The sequence below is a fragment of the Heptranchias perlo genome, chromosome 1 (genome assembly GCF_035084215.1).
Source record: "Heptranchias perlo isolate sHepPer1 chromosome 1, sHepPer1.hap1, whole genome shotgun sequence".
Lineage (NCBI taxonomy): Eukaryota > Metazoa > Chordata > Chondrichthyes > Hexanchiformes > Hexanchidae > Heptranchias > Heptranchias perlo.
Window position 1 is genome coordinate 2,278,425 of NC_090325.1, and position 18,875 is coordinate 2,297,299.

General features: G+C 43.8%; 1 protein-coding gene across 1 annotated transcript in view; it reads right to left on the reverse strand.

Moving 5' to 3' along the window:
• The window catches only part of LOC137308559 (disintegrin and metalloproteinase domain-containing protein 12-like), a 402,109-nt gene that overhangs the window by 43,904 nt on the left and 339,330 nt on the right, over positions 1 to 18,875 (reverse strand). Inside the window, exons 15-16 of the mRNA XM_067977213.1 lie at positions 10,620 to 10,697; positions 1,046 to 1,160 (exon numbers count right to left, since the gene is read on the reverse strand). Of these exons, the coding sequence (XP_067833314.1) occupies positions 1,046 to 1,160; positions 10,620 to 10,697 (193 nt within the window). The remainder of the gene's footprint in view (positions 1 to 1,045; positions 1,161 to 10,619; positions 10,698 to 18,875) is intronic.

The following is an 18,875-nucleotide window of genomic DNA, read 5'->3' on the forward strand; positions in this document are numbered from 1 at the left end:
CGGCATGGACCCTTTAGGCCGAATAGCCTGTTTCTGTGCTGTACATTCTTTGTAATTCTTTGTAATTTGTAATGAGTAAACATTTTTTTATGCAGCGAATTGTTATGATCTGGAACACACTGCCTGAAAGGGTGATGGAAGCAGATTTAATAGTAACTTTCAAAAGGGAGTTCGATAAATACTTGAAGGGAAAAAATTTACAGGATTATGGGGAAGGAGCAGGGGAATGGGACTAATTGGATAGCTCTTTCAAAGAGCCGGTGCAGATACGATGGGCCGAATGGCCTTCTCCTGTGCTGTACCTACTATGACTATGACTATGACGTAACTACCGTGGTAGATTAGGTAGTGTCTATGGATGTTATTCATATGGATTTCCAGAAACCATTCGACAAGGTTCCACATAAAAGCCCGCTAACAAAAAATGAAAGCGCATGGAATTGGGGGCAACCTATTGGCTTGGGTAGGGAATTGGATAGGAGGTAGGAGACAGAGAGCAGGGATAATGGGTATTTACTCAAATTGACTAGTGGTGTTCCCCAGGGATCTGTACTAGGGCCACAGCTTTTCACTATATTTATAAATTACTTGGATGAAGAAATAGAGATCTAAGTTTGCTGATGACACTAAGTTAGGTAGCAAGGTATAGTGTAGATGGGAGAAGAAAGTTGCAAAGGGACATTGATAGATTAAGTGAGTGGGCAAAACTGTGGCAAATGGAGTTCAATGTGGGAAAGTGTGAGGTCACCCACTTTGCACTTTAGAAAGATAGATCAGAGTGTTTTCTAAATGGCTATAAGCTTGGAACTGTGAATGAGCAGAGCGATTTGGGTGTGAAGTACAGAAATTACTAAAAGCTAGTGGACAGGTACATCTGGCCGTACTTGGATCAGAGTCCTCGTACCCTGAACGGTGATGTGAAAAGTGACTACAACTGTTCTTAATCTCAGATGGAGGACACATGGTGGTGAGCAGCACAGAGAAAGACAGAGCAGGGAGAAAAATGACCATGAGTAAAACCACAATAAACAACTGAATCTACTACCTTCATGTGTGTCAATCACAGGTCCGCTGTCGATACTGCCACCTTCCCCACGGGAAGTACAATAGGGAGGAGCCCAGCCAATGTCACAATGACAGTGATCGTTATTGTTACAAACCTGAAACAAAATCCACAGCATTTAAAATTTCTACATAAAAGAAAATAGTGAAGGATTTTGGAAACACATAAAAAGTAAAATGGGGGTCATGGAGAAAACTGTATAGTAGCTGGAGTCATACTAGTAGTCATTGGAGGCCAACCATCACAGCTGCAGGACATCACTGCAGGGAAGTGTCCTAGGCCCAACCATCTTCAACTGCTTTATCAATGACCTTCCCTCCATCATAAGAGCAGGGGTGTGACTGTTCACTGACTATTCTGCAGTGTTCAACTCCACTCACAACCCCTCTGATCATGAAGCAGCCCATGCCAGCCTACAACAGGATCAGTATATCATCCAGACTTTGGCTGACAAGTGGCAGATAAGGGCTATACGGATGATCCCAGAACTTAAGGAATGACGAATGAGAAAAGATTGACGACTCTGGATCTTTTCTCTCTTGAGAGGATATGATAGAGGTGATAAAATGATGAAAGGTTTGGTCACATTGGATCGAAGTAAGCTTTTCTGCTGTGCTACTCGCACCAAGTCCCGTTCACCCGTCAGACTTGTGCTCGCTGACATCCATTGGCTTCTGGTCTGTCAACGCCTCGATTTTAAAATTATCATCCTGGTTTTCAAATCCCTCCATGGCCACTCACCTCTCTATCTCTGTAACCTCCTCCAGCCCTACAACTCTCTGAGATCCCTGCGCTCCTCCAATTCTGGCCTCTTGCGCATTCCCGATTTTCATTGGTCTACCATTGGCGGACGTGCCTTCAGCTGCCAAAGCCCTAAGCTCTGGAATTCCCTCCCTAAACCTCTCCACCTGTCTCTCCTGCTTTAAGACGATCCTTAAAATCTATTTCTTTGACCAGTGTTTTGGTCACCTATTCTAATATCTCTTTATGTGCCTCGGTGCCAAATTTTGTTTGATATAAATGCAAGATTATGTTGTTGTGAATTTAAGCACAAGGGGTCTTATTTTCAAATTAAGGACAACAAAAGAAAATAGGGAATGCAGGAGGAATTTTTTTACTAAAAGGGCGGTAAGTATGTCGAACAGATTACAGGCATGGGTGGTGGAACAAGGAACCTTAATGGCTTTCATGAAGGAACTAGACAGGTTCTTGTCAATGAATGGGATTCGGGGGTATTAGAAATGCACCAAGGGAATACTGTAGATATGTGGGCTAGATGGACTGAAGAGCTTCTCCTGCCTGAAACTCTCACTAAAGATTCTCAGCACAGGAAAGATAGGGAAGGAAAAAAAGGAGAGGGGAGGATATTGATTAAGGAGAGAGAGGATGTCCTTGAGGGGTCAAAGACAGAATCTAATTGGTTAGAGTTAAGAAACAATAGAGTTGCCATTACAATACTGGGTGTATTCTATAGGCCACCAATTAGTAGGAAGGCTATGGAGGAGCAAATTTGCAGGGAAACTACAGAGAGGTGCAACAAATATAGAGTGGTGATAAAGGGGGACTTCAACTATCCTAATATAGACAGGGATAGTAATAGTGTAAAGGGCAGAGAGGGGGGAGAATTTTTGAAATGTGTTCAGGAGAACTTTCTTGATCAGTATGTTTCCAGCCCAATGAGGAAGGAGGCATTGTCGGATATCGTTCTGGGGAATGAGGTGGTTCAAGTGGAGCAAATGTCGGTGGAGGAACATTTAGGGAACAGTAATCATAGTATCATAAGGTTTAGATTAAATATGGAAAAGGTCAAGGAGCAATCGAGAGTGAAATACTTAATTGGAAGATGGCCAATTTTAGTGTGTTGAGAACGGATCTGGCCCGGGTAAATTGGATTCAAAGACTGGCAGGCAAAACTGTAATTGAACAATGGGCGGCCTTTAAAGAGGAGATGGTTCGGGTACAGTCTGGGTATATTCCCACGAGGGGGAAAGGTAGGGTAACCAAAGCCGGAGCTCACTGGATGATGAAAGAGATAGAGAATAAGATGAAGCAGAAAAAGGGGGCGTATGACAGATGTCAGGTTGATAAAACAAGTGAGAACCAGGCTGAATATACAAAGTACAGAGGAGAAGTGAAAAAGGAAATAAGAGGGGCAAAGAGAGAGTATGAGAATAGACTGGTGGCCAACATAAAAGGGAATCCAAAAGTCTTCTAAAGGCATATAAATAGTAAATGGGTAGTAAGAGAAGGGATGGGGCCAATTAGGGACCAACATGGAGGCAGAGGGCATGGCTGTGGTACTAAATGAATGCTTTGCATCTGTTTTTTCCAAGGAAGAAGATGCTGCCAAAGTCACAGTAAAAGGGGAGGTGGGTGAGATACTGGAATGGCTAAAAAAAGGTAGATAGGAGGCCCTAGAAAGGCTGACTGTACTTAAAGTAGATCAGTCACCCGGTTCGGATGGATTGCGTCCTAGGTTGCTGAGGGAAGTAAGGGTGGAAATTGCAGAGGTGCTGGCCATAATCTTCCAAACATCCATAGATATAGGGGTGTTGCCAGAGGACTGGAGAAATGCAAATGTTAAACTCTTCTTCAAAAGAGGGTGTAAGGATAAACCCGGCAACCTCGGTGGTGGGGAAGTTTTTAGAAACGATAATCCGGGACAAAATTAATAGTCACTTGGACAAGTGTGGATTAATAAAGGAAAGCCAGCATGGATTTGTTAAAGGCAAATCATGTTTGACTAACTTGATTAAGTTTTTTGATGAGATAACAGAGAAGGTTGATGAGTGCAATGCGATTGATGCTGTGTATATGGACTTCCATAAGGCATTTGATAAAGTGCCACATAATAGGCTTGTCAGCAAAATTGAAGCCCATAGAATAAAAAGGGCAGTGGCAGCATGGATACGAAATTGGCTACGTGATAGGAAACAAAGAGTAGTGGTGAACGGTTGTTTTTTGGACTGGAGGAAGTTATACAGTGGTGTTCCCCAGGGGTCGGTACCAGGACCACTGCTGTTTTTAATATATATTAATGACTTGGACTTGGGTGTACAGGGCACAATTTGAAAATTTGCAGATGACACAAAACTTGGAAGTGTAGTGAACAGTGAGGAGGATAGTGATAGACTTCAAAAGGACATAGACAGGCTGGTGGAATGGGCGGACACGCGACAGATGAAATTTAACACAGAGAAGTATGAAGTGATACATTTTGGCAGGAAGAATGAGCAGAAGGCTATATAAGCTAGACGACACAATTCTAAAGGGGGTACAGTAAAAGAAAGACCTGGGGGTATATGTGCACAAATCTTTAAAGGTGGCAGGACAGATTGAGAAAGCGGTTAAAAAAGCATACGGGATCCTGGGCTTTATAAATAGAGGCATAGAGTACAAAAGCAAGGAAGTTATGTTGAACCTTTATAAAACATTGGTTCAGCCACAACTGGAGTATTGTGTCCAATTCTGGGCACTGCACTTTAGGATGGATGTGAGGGCCTTATAGATGGTGCAGAAAAGATTTACTAGAATGATTCCAGGGATGAAGGACTTCAGTTACGTGGATAGACTGGAGAAGCTGGGGTTGTTCTCCTTACAGCAGAGAAGGTTAAGAGGAGATTTGATAGAAGTGTTCAAAATCATGTAGAGTTTAGATAAAGTAAATAAAGAGAAACTGTTCCCATTTGCTCAAGGGTCGAGAAACAGAGGATACAGATTTAAGATGATTGGCAAAAGAAGCAAAGGCGACATGAGGAAAAACTTTTTTACGCAGCGAATACTTATGATCTGGAATGCGTTGCCTGAAAGGATGGTGGAAGCAGATTCAATTGTGGCTTTCAAAAAGGAATTGGATAAATACTTGAAGGGAAAATAATTGCAGGGCTATGGGGAAAGAACTGGAGATTGGGATTAACTGGATTGCTCTTACAAAGAGCCGGCAAGAGCTCGATGGGCCTTATGGCCTCCTTATTTGTGGTAACCATTCTATGATAAGTGCAAGTTAATGACTGCTCTTTCACCATTGGGCCTGGGTTAAAATCCAGCCAGACAGATGGGATGAAATTTTTTTCTCTCTGATGGCTCTAAGGAGTGCTGATGGGCAATTGGAATAGAATCATAGAAATTTACAGCACAGAACCCATCGTGTCTGTGCCGGCCGAAAAAGGACCATCTAGCCGAATTCAACTTTCCAGCTGTTGATCCAAAGCCTTGTAGATTGCGGCACTTCAAGTGCACATCTAAGTACTTTTTAAGTGCGATGAGGGTTTCTGCCTCTACCACCCTTCCACAAGTCAGTTCCAGACCCCCACCACCCTCTGGGTGAAAACATTTTTCCTCAGCTCCACTCAAATCCTTCTACCAATTACTTTAAATCTATGCCTCCTGGTTATTGACCTCTCTGCTAAGGGAAATAGGTCCTTCCTATCCACTCTATCTAGGCTCCTCATAATTTTATATACCTCAATTAAATCTCCCCTCAGCCTCCTCTCTTTCAAAGAAAACAACCCAGCCCATCCAATCTTTCCTCAAAGCTAAAATTCTCCAGTTCTGGCAACACCTTCATAAATCTCCTCTGTATCCTCTCTAGTGCAATCACATCTTTCCCATAATGTGACCAAAACTGTATGCGGTACTCAAGCTGTGACCAAACTAGTGTTTTATACAGTTCTCGCATAACCTCTCTACTCTTATATTCTATGCCTCGGCTAATAAAGGAAAGTATGCCTTCTTAACCACCTTATCTACCTGTCCCACTATCTTCAGGGATCTGTGGATGTGCATTCCAAGGTACTTCACTTTCTCTACACCTCTCAGCATCCTCCCATTTATTCCGTATTCCCTTGCCTTGTTTGCCCTCCCCAAATGCATTACCTCACACTTCTCCAAATTGAATTCCATTTGCCACTTTTCTGCCCACCTGATCCGTCCATTGATATCTTCCTGCAGTCTACAGCTTTCCTCCTCACTATCAACCAAACGGCCAATTTTTGTATCATCTGCAAATTTCTTAATCATGCCGCCGACATTGATAAACACCATAAAAAGTAAGGGACCTAGTACTGAGCCCTCCGGAGCCCCACTGGAAACAGCCTTCGACCATTACCCTTTCCTTCTTGCCATTGAGCCAAGTTTGGATCCAATTTGCCACTTTCCCTTGGATCCCATGGGCTTTTACTTCTCTGACCAGTCTGCCATGTGGGACCTTGTCAAAAGGCTTGCTAATATCCATGTCGACTACATCAAACTCTCTACCCTCATCGACTCTCCTTGTTACCTCCTCAAAAAATCCAATCAAGTTAGTCAGATACGACCCTCCCTTAACAAATCAATGCTGACTGTCCTTGATTAATCTGTGCCTTTCTAAATGATGATTAATACAGTCCCTCAGAATTATTTGCAATAATTTGCCCACCACCGAGGTTAGGCTGACTGGCCTGTAATTAGACAGTAGAAAAGACAGGATGAATGCGTGGCTGCAGGGATGGTGTAGGAGGGAGGGATTTAGATTCCTGGGACATTGGGACCGGTTCTGGGGAAGGTGGGACCTGTACAAGCGTGACGGGTTACACCTGAGCAGGACCGGGACCAATGTCCTCGTGGGGGTGTTTGCTAGTGCTGTTGGGGAAGGTTTAAACTACAGTGGCAGGGGGATGGGAACCTGAGCGGGGAGTCAGAAGGGAATAAAGTTGAGAGCAGCAAGAGGGGGGAAGACCCAGGGGAAATCTACAATACAAATAGTACAAACAGTTGTTCAAGAACAAGTGAAAGGGAAAAGCGTAGAGCAGCAGAAAGAAAGTGTATTTTAGGCACGACAGATAAAATAAAAACTAGAAGGCGCAAGGCGATTAACCCAACAACAAAGCTGTAGCAGGGGGTTGGGAACCTGAGCAGAGAGACAGAGGAAAGCGTGTCAGGAAGGGACAGAAGGTATGGAGTAAAAGGTAAAGTGTTAAAAAAGGAAAAAGCAGGAACTAAGTGTCACAAAACATACTTGAAAGTTCTTTATCTGAATGCACGTAGCATTCGTAACAAAATGGACGAGTTAACGGCACAAATAACTACGTATGGGTATGATCTTGTGGCCATTACAGAAACATGGCTGCAGGGTGACAACGACTGGGAATTAAATATGCTAGGGTATTTAACAATCAGGAAGGAAGGGGAGGTGGGGTGGCTATGTTAATAAAGGAAGGAATCACTGTAATACAGAGAAATGATGTTGGGACAAAAAATCAGGACAATGAAACAGTTTGGGTAGAGATAAGCAATAATAAGGGGAAAAAAACACTAGTGGGCGTAGTATATAGGCCTCCTAATAATTGCAACTCTGCTGGAAGAAGTATTAATCAGGAAATAGTCGGGGCATGCAATCAGGGAACAGCTATAATTATAGGGGATTTTAACTATCATATTAACTGGACAAATCAAATTGGGCAGGGCAGCCTTGAGGAAGAGTTTATTGAGTGTATTAGGGATGGATTTCTTGAGCAGTATGTAACTGATCCTACAAGGGGGCAAGCAACCTTGGACCTGGTCCTGTGTAAAGAGCCAGGATTAATTAATAATGTCCTAGTTAAGGATCCCTTGGAATGAGTGACCATAACATGGTTACATTCCATATCCAATTAGAGGGCGAGAAGGTTGGTTCTCAAACAAGCGTACTGAGCTTGAATAAAGGAAACTATGATGGTATGAGAGCAGAATTGATTAAAGTGGACTGGGAAAATAGATTAAAGGGTAAGACGGTACATGAGCAGTGGTGTTCATTTAAGGAGTTATTTTACAACTTTCAAAAAATATATATTCCACTGAGGAAAAAAGGGTGTAAAAGAAATGACAGCCATCCGTGGCTAAGGAAAGAAATTAAGGATAGTGTCCGACTAAAAACAAGGACATATAAGGTAGCCAAACTTAGTGGGAGGATAGAAGATTGGGAAGTCTTCAAAAGACAGCAAAAAGTAACTGAAGGATTCATTAAGAAAGGGAAGATAGATTATGAAAATAAATTATCAAAAAATATAAAAACAGATAGCAAGAGTTTCTACAGTTATATAAAAAGAAAAAGGGTGGCTAAGGCAAACGTAGGTCCCTTAGAGGATGAGACCGGGAAATTAATGGTGGGAAACATGGAGATGGCAAAAATACTGAACAAATATTTTGTTTCAGTCTTTACGGTAGAGGACACTAAGAATATCCCAACACTGGACAAACAGGGGGCTCTATGTGGGGAGGAGCTTAATACGATTAAAATCACTAAGGAATTGGTACTCAGTAAATTAATGGGACTCAAGGCGGATAAATCCCCTGGACCTGATGGCTTACATCCTAGGGTCTTGAGGGAAGTGGCAGTAGGAATTGTGGCTGCTTTGGTAATAATTTTCCAAAATTCTCTGGACTCGGCAAAGGTCCCGGCAGATTGGAAAACTGCTAATGTAACACCCTTATTTAAAAAGGGTAGTAGGCAGAAGGCTGGAAATTATAGACCAGTTAGCCTAACATCTGTGGTGGGTAAAATTTTGGAGTCTATTATTAAGGAGACAGTAGCGGAACATTTGGATAAACATAATTTAATAGGACAAAGTCAGCATGGCTTTATGAAGGGGAAATCATGTCTGACAAATTTGCTTGAGTTCTTTGAGGACATAACGTACAGGGTGGATAAAGGGGAACCAGTGGACGTAGTGTATTTAGACTTCCAGAAGGCATTCGACAAGGTGCCACATAAAAGATTATTGCTCAAGATAAAGAATCACTGGATTGGGGGTAATATTCTGGCATGGGTTGAGGATTGGTTATCTAACAGGAAGCAGAGAGTTGGGATAAATGGTTCATTCTCGGACTGGCAACCAGTAGCCAGTGGTGTTCCGCAGGGGTCGGTGCTGGGTCCCCAACTCTTTACGATCTATATTAACGATTTGGAGGAGGGGACCGAGTGTAACGTATCAAAGTTTGCAGATGATACAAAGATGGGAGGGAAAGTGGAGAGTGAGGAGGACATAAAAATCCTACAAGGGGATATAGACAGTCTGGGTGAGTGGGCGGAGATTTGGCAGATGCAACACAATATTGGAAAGTGTGAGGTTATGCACTTTGGCAGGAAAAATCAGAGAGCAAGTTATTATCTTAATGGTGAGAAACTGGAAAGTACTGCAGTACAAAGGGATCTGGGGGTCCTAGTGCAAGAAAATCAAAAAGTTAGTATGCAGGTGCAGCAGGTGATCAAGAAGGCCAACGGAATGTTGGCGTTTATTGCTAGGGGGATAGAATATAAAAACAGGGAGGTATTGCTGCAGTTATATAAGGTATTGGTGAGACCGCACCTGGAATACTGCAAACAGTTTTGGTCTCCATACTTAAGAAAAGACATACTTGCTCTCGAGGCAGTACAAAGAAGGTTCACTCGGCTAATCCCGGGGATGAGGGGGCGGACATATGAGGAGAGGTTGAGTAGATTGGGACTCTACTCATTGGAGTTCAGAAGAATAAGAGGCGATCTTATTGAAACATATAAGATTGTGAAGGGGCTTAATCGGGTGGATGCGGTAAGGATGTTCCCAAGGATGGGTGAAACTAGAACTAGGGGGCATAATCTTAGAATAAGGGGCTGCTCTTTCAAAACTGAGATGAGGAGAAACTTCTTCACTCAGAGGGTGGTAGGTCTGTGGAATTTGCTGCCCCAGGAAGCTGTGGAAGCTACGTCATTAAATAAATTTAAAACAGAAATAGACAGTTTCCTCGAAGTAAAGGGAATTAGGGGTTACGGGGAGCGGGCAGGAAATTGGACATGAATTTAGATTTAAGGTTAGGATCAGATCAGCCATGATCTTATTGAATGGCGGAGCAGGCTCGAGGGGCCGATTGGCCTGCTCCTGCTTCTATTTCTTATGTTCTTATGTTTACTCGTCTATCCTTTTCTCCCTTTTTAAACAACAGTACAACTTTAGCAGTCCTCCATTCCTCCAGCACCATGCCTGTAGCCAGAGAGGATTGGAAAATGATGGTCAGAGCCTCCGCAATTTCCTCCTTTGCTTCCCTTGACAGCCTTGGATACATTTCACCCGGGCCTGGCGATTTATCTACTTTCAGAAATGCTAAACCCCTTAATACTTCCTCTCCCACTATGTTTTTCCCATCCAATATTTCACACTCCTCCTTAAGTTAACCGACCTGGGGAGGGAGGGCGGGGGTGGTAAATCCGGCAGCTCCACAGTGGAGTCGTGCCAGAACAACACTGTAAAAGTAGGGGACGGCACTTGTGCTCTTTGGCCTCGGCTTGTGAACGGCCTCCAGCAGTCCCTTCAAGTCTTGTTCGGAATGGGTAGAACATTTGTGGCTGTCCACTTGCAGGTTTGCCTGAAAAATGCATTGTGTGGGCGGGTGGTCCAGGGGCAGACTCCCGTTGAATAGTTCCCCAAGAGTCTCTTCATCACAACCTCCTGTTTTGCACACCATCAATCCCTGTGTGGACGCTGAAGTTAAATGATATAATTACCCCATTCACCCCACAGTAAATATATCAGCCCAACTGAAAGGAGAGAGATTAATTTCTTACCCCCTTGTTATTGCAGGTCTTGTCACACTTTTGTACTTCGAACAGCGTCACATCCTGACACTTGGTATCAATGCAGGCCTACGGAGTAGAGAATTCAACATTATCGTCATAACAGTGTCACTGTCATTAAGTTTTAAAAATGAGCCAATCACGGTCAGGGCGATTTGACTCCAAACAGTTTAACTGTTGATGCTGGTACTGGACGGCAAAAAATTACGTTCAGACTGAGCCAGATAAACTAATGCCATGTTTTACACACATGCCAACCATGAACATTCACGCTGAGTCAGCGCTTTGGGGGCTTGATCAGTCTGTCAGTGTTTGCTGACACAAATCAGCACAACTGCGCCCTGCCCTGCAATATCTCATTCACTCCATGCTCCTCCTGAGTCAGGGGGATTACACACGGGACAGTCCCACTCCTTCTGAGTCAATGGATTACAAACTTGACAGTCCCACTCTGCCTAGAATAGAATAGAATCATTCCAGCACAGAAGGAGGCCATTCGGCCCATTGAGCCTCTGCCAGCTCTTTGTCAGAGCAATCCAGTTAGTCCCATTCCTCCGCTCTTTCCCCATAGCCCTGCAAACCTCTTCCCTTCAAATATTTATCCAATTTCTTTTTGAAAGCCATGATTGAATCTGCACCCACTACCCTTCCAGGCAGTGCAATCCAGATCATAACTACTCGCTGCGTAAAAAAGTTTTTCCTCAAGTCGCCATTGGTTCTTTTGCCAATCGCCTTAAATTTGTGTCCCCTGATTCTCGACCCTTCCGCCAATGGGAACAGTTCTTTATTTACTTTATCTAAACCCGTCATGATTTTGAACACTTCTATCAAATCTCCTCTCAACCTTCTCTGTTCTAAGGACAACAACCCCAGCTTCTTCAGTCTATCCATGTAACTGAAGCTCCTCATCCCTGGAACCATTCTAGTATATCTTTTTTGCACCTTCTCTCAGGCCTTCACATCCATCCTAAAGTGCAGTGGCAGAATTAGACACAATACTCCAGTTGTGGCCGAACCAGTGTTTTATAAAGGTTCAAAATAACTTAGAACCATTGAACCATAGAAAAGATACAGCACAAAAGGGGGCCATTCGGCCCATCGTGCCCGCACCAGCTCGAAGAACAACCAGGTGCCCATTCTAATCTCACCTTCCAGCACCCGGTCCGCAGCTTACAGCACTTTAGGTGCAGGTCCAGGTACTTTTTAAAAGAGTTGAGGGTCCTTGCCTCTACCACCAATTCGAGCAGCGAATTCCATACACCCACCACCCTCTGGATAAAAAAGTTTTTCCTCATGTCTCCTCTATTCCTTCCGCCAATCAGCTTAAATCTATGTCCTCCAGTTCTTGAACCCTCCGCTAGGGGAAACAGGTACTTCCTGCCGACTCTATCTTGGCCCCTCATAATTTTGTACACCTCAATCAAATCTCCCCTCAGCCTCCTCTGCTCCAAGGAAAACAACCCCAGCCTATCTAATCTCTCCTCGTAGCTGCAGTTTTCAAGCCCTGGCAACATTCTTGTAAATCTTCCCTGTACTCTCTCCAGACCAATTCCTGTAATATGACCAGAAATGCACACAATACTCCAGCTGTGGCCTTACCAGCATTTTATACAGTTCCATCATTACATCCCTGCTTTTGTATTCTATACCTCGGCTAATAACGGAGAGCATTGCGTATGCCGCCTTCACAACCTTATCTACCTGTACTGCCACCTTCAGGGATCTGTGCACATGCACTCCAAGGTCTCTCACTTCCTCTACCCCTCTCAATATATTCCCGTTTACTGCGTATTCCCTTTTACTGTTTGCCCTCCCTAAGTGCATTACCTCACACTTCTCCGGGTTGAACTCCATTTGCCACTTTTCCGCCCACTCCACCAACCCATTGATATCTTCTTGGAGTCTACAGCTATCCTCTTCACTATCAACTACATGGCCAATTTTTGTGTCGTCTGCAAATTTGCCAATCATGCTCCCTACATTCAAGTCCAAATCATTAATATATACCACAAACAGCAAGGGACCCAACACTGAGCCCTGTGGCACACCACTGGAAACGGATTTCCATTCGCAAAGACATCCATCGACTTTTACCCTTTATTTCCTGTTACTGAGCCAAGTTTGGATCCAATTCACCACATTTTCCTGTATCCCATGGGCTTTTACCTTTCTGACCAGTCTGCCATGTGGGACCTTGTCAAATGCCTTACTAAAATCCATGCAGACAACATCCACTGCACTACCCTCATCAATCCTCCTTGTCACTTCCTCAAAGAATTTAATCAGATTTGTAAGGCATGACCTTCCCTGAACAAATCCATGCTGACTATCCCTGATTAAACCATGCCTTTCCAAGTGACAGTTTATCCTATCTCTCAGTATTGATTCTAATAGTTTGCCCATCACCGAGGTAAGACTGACCAGCCTATAATTGTTCGGCCTTTCCCTCGTACCCTTTTTAAACAATTTGCAGTCTTTCAGTCCTCCGGTACCTCCCCTGTATCTAGCAAGGATTGGAAAATGATCCTCAGAGCATCTGCTATTTCCTCCCTGGCTTCCTTCAACAGCCTAGGAAACAATCCATCCGGCCCTGGTGACTTATCAACTTTCAAGGATTCCAGTCCCTCAAGTACTTCCTCTCATGTTATGTTGACCTTATCCAATATTTCACACCTCTCCTCTTTAACTACTACATCCGGATCATCCCTTTCCTTTGTGAATACAGAGACAAAATATTCATTGAAAACCCAACCCACATCCTCTGCTTCTACACACAAGTTACCCTTATCATTCCTGATAGGTCCCACCTTTTCCTTAGCTATCCTCTTGTTCTTAATGTACTGATAAAACATCTTTGAGTTTTCTTTAATCTTACCAGCTAATATTTTTTCATGCCCTCTCTTTGCTTTCCTTATTTCCTTTTTTACGTCATCCCTGTACTTTCTACACTCCTCTCGGCTTTCTGCAGTATTTCGTTTTCTGTGACAGTCATAAGCTTTCTTTTTCTGCTTTATCTTGCCCCATATACTTCCAGACAACCAGGGGGCTCTAAATTTGACAGTGCCACCCTTTTTCTTTGAGGGGATGTGTCTGCATTGTACCCGTGGAATTTCACATTTTAGTGCCTCCCACTGGCTTGCCACTGATTTCTCCTCAAGTCGTTGTGTCCAGTCCACTTCTGCCAAATCACCTCTTAGTTCTGTAAAATTTGCCTTCCCCCAATTTAAAAAGTTTACTCCTGATTTAACTCTGTCCTTTTCCATAATAATGCTAAAACTAACTGAATTGTGGTCACTATCCCCAATATGGTCACCCACTGTCACTTCACCCACTTGCCCATCTTCATTTCCCAGGACTAAATCTAGAATTGCATCCCCTCTTGTTGGGCTTGTCACATACTGGCTAAAAAAGTTCTCCTGGACACCGATCAAGAATTTTGCGCCCTCTGTGCCCCTCACACTGTTTGAATCCCAGTTGATGTTTGGGTAGTTGAAGTCCCCTACTATTATGGCCCTCTTATTTTTGCACTCAGAAATTTGCCTACATATTTGTTCTTCTGTCTCCCTTTCGCTATTCGGGGGTCTATAGTACACTCCTAGTAATGTGACTGCCCCTTTTTTTATTTGTTAGCTCAACCCATATGGCCTCGATTGATGATCCATTTAGCATATCATCCCTTCTCACAACTGGAATTGATTATTTAACCAATAATGCTACCGCCCCCCCTTCCTTTTTTATCACTCACTCTATCCTGCCTGAAAACTCTATATCCAGGGATATTGAACTGCCAATTATCCTCCTCTTAAGCCAGGTTTCCGTTATAACAACGATATCATGCTGCCATGTGCCTATCTGTGCCCTTAGATCATCTGCTTTGTTTGTAATACTCCTTGCATTGAAGTATATACCCTTTAACCCCGTCAAATTCCTGTGCTGAACACTATTTAACCTTTGCTTCTTTTGCCTTTCTGAGTCGCTAACTACGTCACTAACTGCTTTTCTACTTCCCGTTTCCTGGTCTGAATTTGTCCTATCTGTACCTGCCCTTTGGTTCGAATCCCACTGCCATACTAGTTTAAACCCTCCCCAACAGAACTAGCAAATGCCCCCACGAGGATATTAGTCCCGGTTCTGCTTGGCTGCAATCCGTCCAGCTTGTACGGTCTCGTCTTTGCCAGAATCAGTCCCAATGCCTCAGGAATTTAAACCCCTCCCTCCTACACCAGCTCTCATGCCGCGCATTCACCTGGTCTATTCTCCTTTTTCTGCTCTCGCTTGCACGTGGCACTGGGAGTAATCCTGAGATTACTACCTTAGATGTCCTGCTTTTTAATTTATTTCTTAACTCCCTATATTCCGCTTGCAGTACCTCATCCCTGTTTTTACCCATGTCGTTGGTACCGATATGGACCACGACCTCTGGCTGTTCATCCTTTCCCTTCAGAATGTCCTGGAGCCACTCCGTGACATCCTTGACCCTAACACCAGGGAGGCAACATACCATCCTGGAGTCACGTCTGCGGCCGCAGAAACGCCTATCTGTTCCCCTTACGATGGAATCCCCTATCATTATTGCTCTCCCATTCTTTTTCCTCCCCTCCTGTGCAGCTGAGTCACTCGTGGTGCCATGGTCTTGGCTCTTGCTGCATTCCCCTGATAAGCCATCTCCCCCAACAATATCCAAAGCGGAATATCTGTTTGAGAGGGAGATGGCCCCAGGGGATTCCTGCTCTACCTGCCTTGTCCTTTTATTCTGCCTGGCGGTCACCCATTTCTTTTCTGCCTGCGTAATCTTTACCTGTGGTGTGACCACCTCACTGAACGTGCTAGCCACGATAATCTCAGCATCGCGGATGCTCCACCGTGAATCCACCCGCAGCTGCAGCTCCGAAATGCGGTTTGCCAGTAGCTGCAGCTGAACACACTTCCTGCACACATGGTCACCAGGGACACCTGTAGTGTCCATGACTTCCCACATAGTGCAGGAGGAGCATATCACGGGTGTGAGCTCTGCTGCCATGACTTGTCTTCGATTGAGCTCGTTAGTTACTCCCTTTAAGGAGTTTACTCCTTTAAATTACTCTTAATTTAGAGAATGTTAACTGCACTTGGGACCTTGATTCACTAAAAAACACTACTTGGTATAACTAAATTAAGTTTAGTTTTTTTTTAAATTAGTTTTATGCTGTAAGTTACTGAGCCCACAGTCCTAAAAAAGAAGAAAACAGAAGAGATTCTCCCCACCAACCACCTACCTGCTTTATCTGTGACGTCACACTGCAGTTTTGTTTTGTTGCTGTGACCCGCTCTCGGTACGCCCCTCCCCGCTCTCGGTACGTTCCGCTCTGCTGACTAAACAAATGCACCTCACCCCTTACTGCACGAATCCCCTCACTCACCAAATTCCCAATTATAGACTCTGTCAAAACCAGACTCCGTGGACAGCTGTTACTCCATGCTCCCTCACTCCTTGGTTTTGTACTCTTTGCCTCTATTTATAAAGCCCAGGATACCGTTTGCTTTTTTAATCGCTTTCTCAACCTGTCCGGCTACTTTTAAAGATTAATGCACATATATCCTCAGGTCTCTCTCTTCCTGCACCACCTTTAGAATTGTACTGTTCAGTTATATTGCCTCTTCTCGTTCTTCCTACCAAAATGTAACACTTTGTACTTCTCTGCATTAAATTTCATCAGCCACGTGTCTGCCCATTCCGCCAGCCTGTCTATGTCCTCTTGAAGTCTGTTACTATCCTCCTCATTATTTACTACACTTCCAAGTTTTGTGTCATCAGCAAATTTTGAAATTGTGCCCTGTTCACCCAAGTCCAAGTCATTAATATATATCAAGAAAAGCAGTGGTCCTAGTACCGACCCCTGGGAAACACCACTGTATAGGAACATAGGAACAGGAGTAGGCCATTCAGCCCCTCGTGCCTGCTCTGCCATTTGATAAGATCATGGTTGATCTGTGATCTAGCTCTATATACCTGCCTTTGGCCCATATCCCTTCATACCTTTATACCTCCCTCAAGTCCGAAAAACAACTGTTCACCACTACTGTTTCCTGTCACTTAGCCAATTTCGTATCCATGCTGCCACTGCCCCTTTTATTCTATAGGCTTCAATCTTGCTGACAAGCCTATTATGTGGCACTTTATCAAATGCCTTTTGAAAGTCCATATAAACAACATCAACCACATTGCCCTCATCAACCCTCTCTGTTACCTCATCAGAAAACTTAATCAAGTTAGTTAAACACTATTTGCCTTTAACAAATCCATGCTGGCTTTCCTTTATTAATCCACACTTGTCCAAGTGACTATTAATTTTGTCCCAGATTATCATTTCTAAAAGCTTCCCCACCACCGAGGTTAAACTGACTGGCCTGTAGTTGCTAGGTTTATCCTTACACCCTTTTTTGAACAAGGGTGTAATATTTGCAATTCTCCAGCCCTCTGGCACCACTCCGTATCTATGGTTGATTGAAAGATTATGGCCAGCACCTCTGCAATTTCCACCCTTACTTCCCGGATCGGATGACTTATGTACTTTGAGCATAGCCAGCCTTTCTAGTACCTCCTCTTTATCAATTTTTAGCCCATCCAGTATCTCAGCTACCTCCCCTTTAACCGTGACTTTGGCAGCATCTTCTTCCTTGGTAAAGACAGATGCAAAGTACTCATTTAGTACCTCAGCCATGCCCTCTGTCTCCATGCATGGATCTCCTTTATGCTCCCTAATCGGCCCCACCCCTCCTCTTACTACCCGTTTATTGTTTACATGCCTGTAGAAGACTTTTGGATTCTCTTTAATGTTGGCTGCCAGTCTATTCTCATACTCTCTCTGCCCCTCTTATTTCCTTTCTCACTTCTCCTCTGTATTTTCTATATTCAGCCTAGTTCTCACTTGTATTATCAACCTGACATCTGTCATACGCCCCCTTTTTCTACCTCATTTTACTCTCCATCTCTTTCATCATCCAGGGAGCTCTGGCTTTGGTTGCTCTACTTTCTCCCCCTTGTTGGACGATACCTAGACTGTACTCAAACCATCTCCTCTTTAAAGGCCATCCATTGTTTGATTACAGTTTTGCCTGCCAATCTTTGATTCCAATTTACCAAGGCCAGATCCGTTATCAACACACTGAAATTGGCCCTCCTCCAGTTAAGAATTTTTACTCTAGATTGCTCCTTGTCCTTTTCCATAACTAATCTTAACCTTATGATACTATGATCACTGTTTCCTAAATGTTCCTCCACTGACACTTGCTCCACTTGACCCACCTCATTCCTCAGAATCAGATCCAGCAATGCCCCCTTCCTTGTTGGGCCAGAAACATACTGATCAAGAAAGTTCTCCTGAAAACACACTTCAGAAATTGCCCTTTACACTATTACTATCCCAGTTGGGACAGTTCAAGTCCCCCATTATCACTCCTCTATAGTTCTTGCACCTATCTGTAATTTTCCTGCAAATTTGCTTCTCTATATCTTTCCCATTAGTTGGTGGCCTATAGAATACACCCAGTAGTGTAATAGTAACGTTATTGTTTCTTAACTCTAACCAAATAGATTCTGTCCTTGACCCCACAAGGACATCCCACAAGGACATCATCTCTCTCCAACACTGCAATATTCTCCTTAATCAATACTGCCACCTCCCCTCCTTTTTTTCCTTCCCTATCTTTCCTGATCACCTTGTATCCAGGAATATTTAGTACCCAATCCTGCCCTTTTTTTGAGCCAGGTCTCCATTATTGCCATTTGTGGCTATTTGTACCCGCAGCTCACCAACCTTATTTGCCACGCATCGTGCGTTTAAGCACATGAACTCTAAATCTATCTTTGACCTTCTCGTATTCTCTCAGTCTGATCCCACCTAATACTGTACTGTTTCTTATTGAGTGCTATCCGTCTCTCCCAATCCTTTGTGCACCTTTTTTCTCCTTTCTAATGCTACAAACTGGTGCCCATCCTCCTGCCAAATTAGTTTAAGCACTCCCCCCCCCCACAGCACTAGTGAACCTCCCTGTGAGTACATTGGTCCCAGCTCTGTTGAGGTGCAACCCATCAATGGATTACACATTGGGCAGTCCCACTCCTCCTGAGTCAATGAATTACACACTGGGCTGCCCCACTCCTGAGTCAATGGATTATACACTGGGCAGTCCCACTCCTCCTGAGTCAGTGATTTACACACTGGGCAGTCCCACTCCTCCTGAGTCAGTGATTTACACACTGGGCAG